Source organism: Staurois parvus, unplaced genomic scaffold (assembly GCF_062004578.1).
Source record: "Staurois parvus isolate SC_StPar_1 unplaced genomic scaffold, SC_StPar_1.0 ptg000287l, whole genome shotgun sequence".
NCBI lineage: Eukaryota > Metazoa > Chordata > Amphibia > Anura > Ranidae > Staurois > Staurois parvus.
In genome coordinates this window covers 11080778-11093555 of record NW_028318083.1, presented here as the reverse complement: position 1 = coordinate 11093555, position 12778 = coordinate 11080778, and the positions used below count along the sequence as shown (strand labels likewise).

Sequence of the window (12778 nt, the reverse complement as noted above, 5' to 3'; positions counted from 1 at the left end):
AATTTGTAATTAAATATATGCTGTATATATACACATTAGAGCAGCAATATTTTTTAATTATTTTTAAGCTGGACACACATGGATCGAAATTCGCCTGGTTTAGCAGGGACTGTACCAAACTTGCTCATCAGAGATGGACGCAGAGTCCCCCTTTTTATTAAAAGTATTAATTTATCCTTTATTCTCCTTCCCCCTCCCTTCCTGAGAGGCACAGTGACAGATGTGTGTGTGGTAAAAGTCACTGGCAGGTAGAGCAGCAGGGGGCCCAGAGCTACAAAACCCCCCCATAGAGACAGAGCCTCTCAGAGACAGGCTGTCCAAAAGCCTGTGTAAACTCGCACCTCCTAACAGAGATAAGACAGCTTCTCCCAGGAGTTGAAAGAGATTGTAACCTCTGCCCCAGGATCCTGCCCTAAACAGAGTATTGGCCAGTTACCCAGAACCACCCCCCTGCTGGGGAACTTTAAAAAACAGGCTAGTAGGCTTAGAAAAAAAAGTTGAACACATCTCCTATCTTTCCATCATAACAGCGGGAGATCAAAGACCCTTTCGCTCTGCAACTTGGATCTGCTTACCTCAAAGGCTTAAATGGCAAGTAACTTAACCCTTTAACTTCTCCCTATTATCTCCTTGCTCTGCTATGGTCCTTTGTATGTATATATATATATCTTAGTTACATCTTTTTTCTGTAAATATTTTATTGCACCTGTTTGACTCTTTTAGTAATAAATCTTTCTTTCTGAAAGTGTTAAACTGTTTCTAAAGCACTTAATTGCAATTTACGAATTCCTGCCTTTTGAAGAGACGCTACTGTGTTTGTTTAATCCTCTGCCCAATCGTCCTGTGGTGACCGTATTGGACAGGCGACTTTTCAACCATTACAGTGTATATTTGATAAAGAGAGTTTCCCCTTTCTCTGTACAAAAAGGGGTGGTGGCAGTGTTAAGGGTTAGTTGCGTAATTAACCCGACCCAGTAACAAGCGCATTCAGGCTGCCGGTGCGTCGATTGCGTTCCATTAGCTGGATAATCATTGTGCAGGGCGAAGCTGAGTGTGGCATTGTTACGCAGATCACATCACGGTCTGGATTGGCCAGTCCTTCGGTCATGAGTTTGGTGAGAAGGTCTGGGGTCTGACGTCGCGATCGTGATGTATTGATGGTTGCGGTCGTGAAATTGTCGCATGTTGGTGGCGGCGATCTTGCGATCGTGACAGGGACCAGCCAAATTTTGATCCATGTATGGACAGGCTGATTGTACACAAGTTGATCTACTGATAGCCAGCAACACTGATCATTGCATTCTGATGGCGGGGAAGTCTCCCTGCTGTTAAAATACAATAGCATAGCAGGAAGGATTCCCCCATCCACCTTGAATGTGTGGATGGAGAAATAAGATTTTTTTTCCATTTAACCCGCTGGTTGAAAAATTATAAATGTATGGGCTGCCTTAGGCAGGCCATAGATGATGTGATTTTCTTTTCTGCTATCACTCGATTCCCCCATCAACACAGTCAGAAGCTATTGTGTTTTTCTGGTGGGGGGACATGGGGAGCTGTCCCTGCCAGGAGAATACAGTGATTATTGATAGTGGCTATAGCCACTGGCAATAATCACATGTAAAAATCTGACATGCTGGTTGTGCCCAAGTCGATTGATGGATCGATTTAGGTACAATCAGCCTGTCCTTACATGGATCGAGTCTCGGCCTGTCCCTGCTGAACCTGCCTAGATTCAAACCATCTATGACCAGATGTATTCTCACAATCAGTCTTTGAGCCAAAAACAATGCAATCCGTGTTAGACAAATAGACTTAATAGCTGTTGATAGAGAGATAGAATAATTCTAGTGGCTTATCTTCAAACTTCAACATTTAAAAAGGAACTGAATTTTGGAATGTGCCCTACCAGCAGCTGATCATTCCACATTACTGGCTCACCGTGCCTTGTTCTGTACCATGTCTATATGTGGAGGTAGCCAATTGGTAGAGGCAGGGCTATTCTTCCGCTAAGCTTTCAGCAAGCAAAACAATAAGTAGCACATCATGAAATTTCATAAGATTGAAGCAGCAGTGTCTTAGAGCCCACATTGCAAATATATAGCTATGAAGCTGCTGTGAAAGCAGTGCCTAGGCACCCTCACATTCCAAGAGGTCCACTGCTATTTTCACAAAAAATTCAAAACAAAAAAGGTATATTTTTTATTGTTCTCCTTTGGCATAATTACCATTTTTGGATGTTCCATATAATATACAATGATAACTCCAAATCAATGCTTACTGAACATACACTATACAGTATTTTCTCTTACAAACTAGAGGAGATATGGACGACAAGGCAGAGGGATCCTTCATGTTAATGGTGCAACAGAACCAATGTCTTTATTACTACCAGCTAAAAACTAGTTGTCTTTGTGTATTCACATAATTCTTTAACTGTACAGAGATCATAGATAATATTAGTCTTGGATTATCTTTTGATGATTCTTTTCTCTCAATTCTGCTACTTTATTAAGCTACTACCTGATGTTCTCCCATTCATAGGACACAATGCCGTGGTCATCTTTACTTCTGCTTCCATCTAGTGTTGTAGGTTCCACAGGAAAAGTCAGTTCTTTATCTGGCCCAGCTTCTGCTACTGGTGGACTATTATTTTCTGAAGCAATAAAATATAAGTAAATTACCATGAGAGTGATAGCCATCTCTTTATGAGGTGTGTTACCTATATGGGAAACCTGGGATCCTGAAACAGCCAATAACATTTGGAAAAAAAGAAGAATTTACATTTCTAACATAATATTAGTCTCTTGAACAGTCTGTAATGTCAGGATCCAGCTCACTTAGACCATGTTTAGTATGAACCAAACATGTATTCTTAAATGTTCTTGAAAGTGTTCATAGCAGCCAAACTTAAGGTTTGGGAGAGAGAAATGAAGCAACTAGGCAACAACCATAGGCACATAAAGATGATTTTACTACATACAGTAACAAAGTTCTTCATGCCAAAAAAACCCAATGGCATGAAATTTGCTGTGATGTCAATTTTGGATGATACACAAGTACATAACTGTAGACGGAGTATAACTAAACTTAATCTGCATGGACTATTTATGGGACCCTTAAAGGGATCTTGCTATTTTAAATGTTTAAAACGAAAACTTTTTCAAGAGCAGCGATAACCAAAAAAACCCTCTCTACTACATTCACTAGCCAAAAAACCCTGGTATTTTGCCCCCTCTGATTTTGACTTTACTTTACTACTAGGGATTCCAATTCCATGCCTTCTGACGTAAGCCCTGTCCAACTACCAGCAACTTGGCCAATGGGGGTAGTCTCACTGGGCACAGTGCAGTAAGGTGGGCAGGCACTATGCCCACTCTAGCCCAGAGCATTCCATTTTAAAATTTTTAAATGGTTTATAGGTTCACACTAAAGATGGTTTAGCAACTTGTATGTTAAATAAAGACTTGTAGAAAAATAAATGTAATTTTAAAAGCATACAGCAGTTAGTTATCTAACTACACTGCTCAAAAAAATTAAAGGAACACTTTGAAAACACATCAGATCTCAATGGGGAAAAATGTCATGCTGGATATCTATACTGATATGGACTGGGTAATGTGTTATGTACGTAAGGATCCCCCATCGTTTGATGGAAATGAAAATTATCAACTTACAGAGGACTGAATTCAAAGACACCCTGAAAATCAAAATGAAAAATGATGCAGCAGGCTAGTCCATTTTTCTGGAATTTCATTGCAGCAATTCAAAATGGTACTCAGTAGTTTGTATGGCCCCCATGTGCCTGTATGCATACCTGACAACGTCAGGGCATGCTCCTAATTTTTTTTTTTTATATTATAAATACAACAATTTTCCACACATTAAAATCATACAATCTCCATAGCAAAATTGTTACATAGTCCCATTCCTTCTCTCCCACCTCCCCCCATTTGGTCACCTCCTACTTTAAACCTCTTTCTTCCTGTTCCAGTATTTTATTCCTAACCTCTTTTTAATTCACTCCAATCTCCTTCCCTACCTATCAAAGACTAGAAGAACCATCTTTCCTATCCTATCTTAACCCTTCTTTTACTCTCCGATCAATTCTAAATATCTCCTAGATGTTTTAAAAACTGTCCATCTGTCCCAAGTATTCTTACATTTTTCAATTTTATCCTCTCCAGTATGATATACAGTAATTCCTCCTTCCTGTATATAAACTCCACTCTAATTATCCAATCCTTAATTTTCGGGGTTTCTTGAGCCTGCCAGAATTTAGGAATCAATCCTTTCCCCACATTTATTAAGTGAAATATCGTCATGTTCTTATAATGTTTCACTGTGAGATCAGTATTATGAAATAAACAAACCCAGGGATCCTTCAGTACTCTAATCCCTGTTATTTCCTGTATTTGTTGAATTGTTCCCTGCCAAAATTAATGTATTTCAGGACAATCCCACCATATGTGTGCAATTGTTCCTTTCTTCCCACACCCCCTCCAACATAAAGATGAATTCTTTATTTGTTGATTATGTGCCATACTTGGTGTAGTATACCATCTTACTAAACATTTATAATTAATTTCTACTGTATTCATATCCACTGCACCATGTGCTAAATTAAATATTTTCTTTTTTCTTGTTCATTTAATTTTGTTCCTAATTCCTTTTCCCACTATTCTAAAAACGGTGGAGGAACAATTCCAGATATAGCAGTAAGAATCTTATATATGCAAGAAGTAAAGAATGTTTTCACATTATATCCATACTAAAAAATTGTTAGAATGGATACATGTCCTCTGTCGATTTTAGTGACTGCGGTAGCACTGCAACAAAATGTCTTAACACTCATCTAACATAAAATGTTTCCTTTTTAATTTTTTAAATCTATAAAAGTGCACAGATCCCCTTTATCAGTAATATCTTTTAACGTGCATTTCTATCTTTTATCCATTTACCTGAAATGTTCTCCCCAATGGTATTAGCAGTGAATTATACTCCCATCCCCTTTGTTTATGAATTCTATCCCATATCCTAAAAACATTTTGTGTTAAAGTGCTTGTATTTTCAGAAACATTTTTAAACTGTTGTAGAAGCCAAATAATCTTATCTAACTGTGACTCACCATTACCCAAATTTTCCCCCATGAGTTATAAATTTGCTATTCGTGAAAGCAACATCGCACAATAATATCTACTAAATTCTGACGCATTTAGGCCCCTATTACTTCTATCTTTACACAATACCTCATAACTAACTCTTGGTCTTTTATTTGCCCATATATATTTAACTATCGTCTTTTTTATTGTCTCAAAGAATGACCCCGGTAAACAGATTTATACGGCCATTCCAAGGGATTGATCCAATGGATATTTTTCTCAGATCATCCTTCAACTCATTTATTAATGGAATGTAGTTTGTCTGATATATGTTCTATAAAGAGGGGGTTAGCATTATGCCTAAATAACTCAAATCCTTTTCCCTCCATACAAAGGGAAAAGCTTTCTGTAATACCTGTTTATCTGTCTTCAAAACATTGATATTTAATATCTCTGCGTTCGTGGGGTTAATTTTCAAGTTTGATAGTTCTCCATAACCTTTTAGAATTTTCATTAGGTTACTCTAGGATTTACTATATAAACTAACATGCCGTCTGCATAAGCCGCTACCTTATGCTCCACATCCCCTATCAAAATTCCTTTTACATCTATATTCCTTCGTACAGTCGCCAATAGCAGTTCCAATGACATGGCAAAAAGTAAGGGAGAGAGTGGACATCCCTGTCTAGTTCCATTATACATTTTAAAGGGCTGTTACAGCGAGCCATTAACCTTGACTGCTGCTGTTGGGAAACTATATAACATTTTAATCCATTGTGTCATTTTAGGTCCAATTCCCAAAACTTCCAATGTGTCAAACATAAATCCCCAATCCACCCTATCAAAGGCTTTTTTTTCGGCATCAATTGACAGAACTAATGCTGGATAATTTTCATTCTTACTTTTTTGCAAAAGCAATAATGATCTCAATCCATTATCTTCATTATCCTTCCCTCTCTGCCTGGGATAAAACCCAACTGATCTAAATGAATCCACTCCGACATCAACTCTTTCACCCTATTTGCTAAAACGTTTGCATATAATTTTAGATCTGTATTTAATAGCAATATGAGTCTATAACTGGCACATTGGGACAGATTTTCCCCCTCTTTCGGTATAATGGCTCTGGCAGTGCTCATCCTGTTCCTGCTTGCATAAAGGAGCAGATACCGGTCCTGCTGATGCATTAAGGACTTTCTACAGCCCTGTCCAGCTCTACTAGAGTAACTGCCTGTCCACTGGAAACTCCTCCATGCTCTTGAGACAGTGCTGGGAAACACAGCAAACCTTCTGGCAATGGGCCATCCTGGAGGAGTTGGACTGCCTGTGCAACCTCTGTAGGGTCCAGGTATCGCCTCATGCTACCAGTAGTGACACAGACCCTAGCCAAATGCAAAACTAGTGAAAAACAGTCATAAAATATGAGTAGGGAAAAAAATGTCTGTGGCCTCCACCTGTAAAACCATTCCTGTTTTGGGGGTCGTTTCATTGTTGTCCATCTAGTGCACCTGTTGTTAGTTTCATTAACACCAAAGCAGCTGAAACTGATTAACAACCCCCTCTGCTACTTAACTGACCAGATCAATATCCCAGGAGCGTAATTGACTTGATGCTATGCTGTGATTAAAAAAGTGTTCCTTTCATTTTTTTGAGCAGTGTATATACAGCATTTTTAATAGAATCATGGCACAGTAGTTTTTATTATTAAAATTCTATAGAACACATGTAACACATGAACAATCAGCGCTTACAAGCACTTTCCTCTTTAGCGAGTCATGCAGAAGAACATGTATGATTAGTCACCTCACCTACCAGGCTTCACAGTTACAATTACTTGAGCAGAAGACTGCTGCTTGGCAGAATCTGTCACCGTCAACTGAAATATATACTCTCCAGGCTGCTCTGCTTTAGCTTGAAGGTATGGGGAGCGTACACCCTGTGTAATAGAAAAGTCAAATCACGAGGCTGTTTTAGAAATATGTGTCAAAAATAATAAAAATGAACAAACTCCATGACTCATAGAGAATTCTGTTGGTACATCATCACTGCACAGCTTTTTATAAAATTGAAATACTCAATGAAAGGACTGTATATTGATTTTGTAGAAATGTTATTCTTTTATTATGGTAAGGGCTAAAGTAACAATTTTTTTTTTTTTTGAAGCAAGCTTTGATTGCTGTGCTTTCTCTTTAGATAACCCATAATGCTTTGTGAATACTTTCTCATGTATGAAATATGTAATTGCAATACACAGATTTACATATTTTTTATACACACACACACCCAAAACCATTGAAGCGACCTCGTCAATACAAGATAGATACTTAAAGTGTTACAGGACCCTGCATTCACTATATCTGGTCTCCCACAATACGCAGAACGTGAAAATGCAATTATTTTAGTAAATATAAACTGCTAAATACCTTTTCCCATCAGCAGTATAGAGCAGTCTTATGAATTCTATCAGTGTCCAGCCGAGCACGGGTTAAAGCTTGTAGGAAGAGTTTTCTTTCTGCTCTAGGAGGATGCAGAACCCCTGACCTCTGTCTGAACAGTGCTGATTGGCCCTGTGCTGATCCCATGCACTCTCCCAACGAAAAAAAAAACCTCTCTAGCAATACACACCAAACTGAGCATGTGCAGAGTGTCTCCACAAGATATGTCATATCAGGAGATAAGAGAGGGACACTGGTAGAAGGGGAGAATCAGATAAGTCAGGATCAAACAGCATTTTTACACATTACAGAGGATTAACCCCTTATGTTCTACAGTGAGTATATCAAGCATGCTTTACTGCATATACAGACTGATTTTACTGTTGTGGGTCTTGTAACATTTTAAATGATAAAAGCGATGCTATATACTTACCTTTCCAGTGGCATGTGTTTTCAGACACACCACTCTGCAGATCCCTGGCTGCTGCAGGTATTCAATACCTGTTCTTCCCACCACACTCTGTAGACCGTCCTGACAGCTTATATGTCATTACAGGGTGTACAAGCATCTGCAAAGAACCTGTGTACAATAGGGAGAATAGGATATTCACACACCTGGAGGTGTCAAATACCATTAGCAGCCAGGGATCAGCATAGCAGTGGAGTTTACAGACAAAGGCTGTCAGAAAGGTAAATATATAGCATCTTCTTTTGCAGGCTGCCATTCTTTTATTATGAACTCTGTGGTGCCAAGTGTTATTTTAAAGGGACATAAACTCTGTCTGCATATGGCAACAGCTGTATATATAGTACTGTATATGTTCCAGGGTTGTCATCCTTTTTTTCTTTTACTTCTTAGTGAGTCACTGACCTGCCACTTTTGCAGGTCAGTGACATATCAATCGGTATAGGAAGGAGAACAATGACGGCCCGAAGATGACATCTTCAAAAACCTTAAGTCAGCCATGGCAGCTCTCATATTTCTGTCCATGCAGGTTTCTTTTCACAGGATATAAAAGTAAAGTATAATAATAGGGTTGATTTATGAAATCTAAGAACAAAGTTTTTCTTTTATTGACAGACACAGGATTGTAGAACAGTCTTTGAAATGTGGGTTTATACAGCCACCTACGGGATGTAAGAACACTGGCAAAGTAAAAAGCGATAGCCAAGCTGCCATATAAGGCTGCCTTCACACTGATCCATTTTTCTTCCGCTTTTGCATTAAAAAAAGCATAACAAAATAGGGTGACCAAGTAATCCTATGGAACTCTTTACACTGATCTGTCGCGGGTCTGCTGCGTTTTTTTTAAATTTCTTCTTGCTACATATTTTGATGCAGTTTCTCTACTGTTTCTGCCTGAAATAAGCACTATTCTGTTTAGGCTTCATCTACAGTATGTCATTACTTTCCAATCATTTGGTTCCACTGGTTGACTGGTTATAGGGACTTGATCACCTTTGGTCACCTGCTAAGGGTTTGGTATACTAGGTTTAGACTTTCAAATCAATCATTTTCTTTTTGACAAATTTAACTGCTAGTTTAAGTTGGTTGCCTTTTTTTAGTAAGCATTGTTCCACCTATATTTCTCTTAAGGTTGAAGATTAGTTCTTCATATTGCTGGTAGAAACTCTATGCTGCTTCAAGTCTGTTGGACCTAATCTGAAACACTAGGCTGATGTTTCCTCAGAAAAGGTCCTTCTCCATATTGGGTAACTTGTTCTTCATCAAGCCTCTAGGCCTTAAACTCCATATCTATTGGTTTCCCTACTCCTTCATATTGCTGCTAGAAACTCTATGCTGCTTCAAGTCTGTTGGACCTGATCTGGAACACTAGGCTGATGTCTCCTCAGAAAAGGTCCTTCTCCATATTGGGTAACTTGTTCTTCATCAAGCATCTAGGCCTTAAACTCCATACCTATTGGTTGCCCTACTCCTCCATATTGCTGCTAGAAACTCTACGCTGCTTCAAGTCTGTTGGACCTGATCTATAACACCAGGTTGATGTCTCCTCAGAAAAGGTCCTTCTCCATATTGGGTAACTTGTTTTTCATCAAGCTTCTAGGCCTTAAATTCCATATCTATTGGTTTCCCTAATGGCTTTGCCCTCCCCTGCTTTTGGATGTCCCACATGTCATAAACTATTCTACAATCCTGTGGTCCTCAATAGACATTAAATGAAATAAGATTTTTGTACTTAAAATCTATTTCTTAGAGCCCCATTTTTGTTATTGGCCATATGTACTGCTTGCTCACAAAACTTAAACAGGGGCTAGCTTAACAAAGTTTACAGCGTTTGTTTTGCCATTGCCCTAACCATCTGTAGGTGGCATTGTAAATTACATGTCATAACTGTTCTACAATTCTGTGTCCCTTAATGAATTCTAAGAAAAAGTTTTTATGGTAAGTACAAAAATCTTCTTTTAGCTTATATACGTCATTCCAATCCTCCCTGTTATATTCTTATCTATACTGAAAACAGGAAAAATGAAAATGATTGGATGATGAATGACAGTTTTTCTTGATGTGATTGCCATAAACCACCTGTGCGGATAACTGCATAAGGTAAATGTCTGTCTACAGCGTTTGCAATTTCGTACATGAGATGTGTCCTTATTGGCACTTGTCCTCAAATACCCACAACAGGCATAAAAATTATCCATAATACCTGCATAGTCACCACTTTCCCATTAGTGCTGGGGTTCAGTGACCACTCATAACTGACAATTTGATGGTCATCTTTGCTCTGGGTTCCATTCAGATAGATATGATTTTGGGGAAGTGTTATAACTTGATTAGGTCCAGCATTGGCAATGGGTGGGTTGTCCACAGGCTGGTGAACCATTACAGAGGCTTCAGTAGAATTTTTAGCCCCACCTGAGTCAGTTACAGTTAACCTGTCAAAAGATGAAAATTGTGTTTAAATCTAGCATTGCAACAAACTCAACATTAATACACTGCCATACATAAAAATAGCACGGAACCCTAAAAAAATTGACATTTTCCAGCTAGCAATGTTTTTTATAAAATGTTTTTTCAATATTAAGTCGTACAGCTCATGTTACTAGTCAAGTATGTAAGGAGCAGCTAACTTTGAAAATAAGAGCTCATCAACCACTATACAGTACACTAGTGTAGTGAGTGTAATGGCTAATAAGTTTTATTTTTTGCACACTAGTTCATCAGGCACAATTAAACATTTCCCATGGCCTCTCTGGTTTCCTCCCACGCTCCAAAAAGACATGCTGGTGAGTAAAATGGCTCCGGTCTAAATTTGCCCTAATATAATGTATTATATGTATGAATTTGAGATAAGGACCTTAGATTATAAACTCCTTGAGGGCAGGGACTGATGTGAATGTACAATAAATAAACAGCTGTACAAACTGTTGCCACTATTTAAATGCCTATAATAATTGTTATAGTCGCTGTGAGTTTTGCCATGGCCCACACATCCTACACTAGGCTATTGGGCAGACAATGTTTACTCTGCCAGCAAGCAGTCAGTGAGCTTATTTATCATATCACATCCAATCGCACTGCCTGCGGTCAGAGGGGACTTCGGTAAGAAATAAAGGCTAATCGTAATAGAATGTTAAATCTGTGTATTCTGGACAGGGCGTACGTTTTTTCAGCAATGGACCCTTCCCATTTACACATGTAAAACTAGATCTTTAGAACTTTGATTATATCTACAAGTATATTGCAGCTCATAATACAAAAAAAAAGTGTACAGTATATAACTTATTATGTACATTTACTGTCAATTTCTGTCCTTCATTCTGTTGATAATAGCAATAAGCAACACCATAATTTCAAATACAAAGCTGTTAAAGCACGTAATGTGCTAAAGCAAAAAACAATACATTAGTTTCTAATACTTGTCATAGAGGCCAGCAATTGACAAGGAATGACGTACCTAAGTCCTTGATAAGGGCTGATGACTAGTTAAAACTCCAAAATCTAAGCATTACCTGTAATGTGTAATATAGGGTACAGCTATAAAATAGTAGAAGCTATTTGCCTTTTGGCTGTCTGCAACTGAGCATTTGTATAGATGGTAGAGGAAACAGGAGTTTGCAGGCAGGTTTAGTTCGTGTAGGTGGCGCACGACTGAAGCAGCAATACAGCAGGGGAAGGAAGTTGTGAGGAACTTGGTTCCTCTCTGACTTCCTGCAGTCACTGTAGATATATTAGTTCAATTGGAGGCTGACACCCCACATGACCTTGGGGGCCATCTTGGGTAGGGCAGAGTCTATTTAAAACACTGGTTCTTGGGTTTGGTGTGCTTTGTGCAAGTGGCTAGTGTAGGGACACGTTCCCCATTTGGCAGGGACAGCTTGTAGTGGTAGGAAAAGATTCTAGTTGAGTAGGGAAAGTGCAGGTCCTACGTTACCTTCACTTTGGAAGCCTCCCGCTTGGGTGTGGAATGGCCAGGCCACATTCCCACCACTCGTGGCAGAAGCTGTCAACATCATCTCAGGATACACTTACCTGCTGCAATTTCGTAAGTGGCTCCTATCAGTGTGCCTACCCACCGAAGCTAGTTGTGTACTGTTGGAACTGTTTTAATACATTGTTCTATTTCACCAGGCCTCCATGTGTTCTGTGCTCGCTGACACACCACGCTGCTCCCTACCCACAGTTTTACTATTGCACTGACTCATTCAGATAAGTATGTAAATCTAAACTTAAGCTATTAAGCTATATAGACAACATGCATTTTTTCAGCAAAGCAGGTAAAGATAGCCTCAAAAACTTTAACAAAAAAGATCTAAAGCTTCAGATGATACCTGGAAATGAAAATCCAAAACATGCATATGCAACATTTACCTGACTTAAAAAGGTGTTCAGTGAACTTCAGCTCTGCTTGAACACCTACTGAAGCCTGTTGTAGCTTGTTTAAAGTGGCAGTCAGCATTCCCATAATGATTTCAATTTAACATCTCCAAACAAATCTATGCATACAATGCCTTAATGTGAAATTTACATTTTAAGGTAAACCAAAATATTCTTATATTCCCACCTATATGTATAGTTTCCAGGCTCCAGATCAGAGAGATGCAAAACTGATTCCTTGCCTACAGTCTTCAGTTCATGCGAAGATCCTCTAATTTCTTCCCATAGATATGCTATAATTTTATCATCATCACTGCTTTCTGTATTGGAGACATAAGATAACTCATTACTTTGATAAAATAAGAAAATGAAACACCACATTTGCAGCTTTTAAACTGAAAGAA

The 12778-nt window shown here is 38.7% G+C and overlaps 1 protein-coding gene across 2 annotated transcripts in view; it reads right to left on the bottom strand.

Moving 5' to 3' along the window:
* KIAA0319 (KIAA0319 ortholog) overlaps window positions 1-12778 on the bottom strand; it is an 89272-nt gene that overhangs the window by 26703 nt on the left and 49791 nt on the right. For both annotated transcript variants that reach the window (XM_089682244.1, XM_089682245.1), the window contains exons 9-12: window positions 12562-12694; window positions 10204-10432; window positions 6912-7035; window positions 2521-2653 (exon numbers count right to left, since the gene is read on the bottom strand). In XM_089682244.1, the coding sequence (XP_089538370.1) occupies window positions 2521-2653; window positions 6912-7035; window positions 10204-10432; window positions 12562-12694 (619 nt within the window). The remainder of the gene's footprint in view (window positions 1-2520; window positions 2654-6911; window positions 7036-10203; window positions 10433-12561; window positions 12695-12778) is intronic.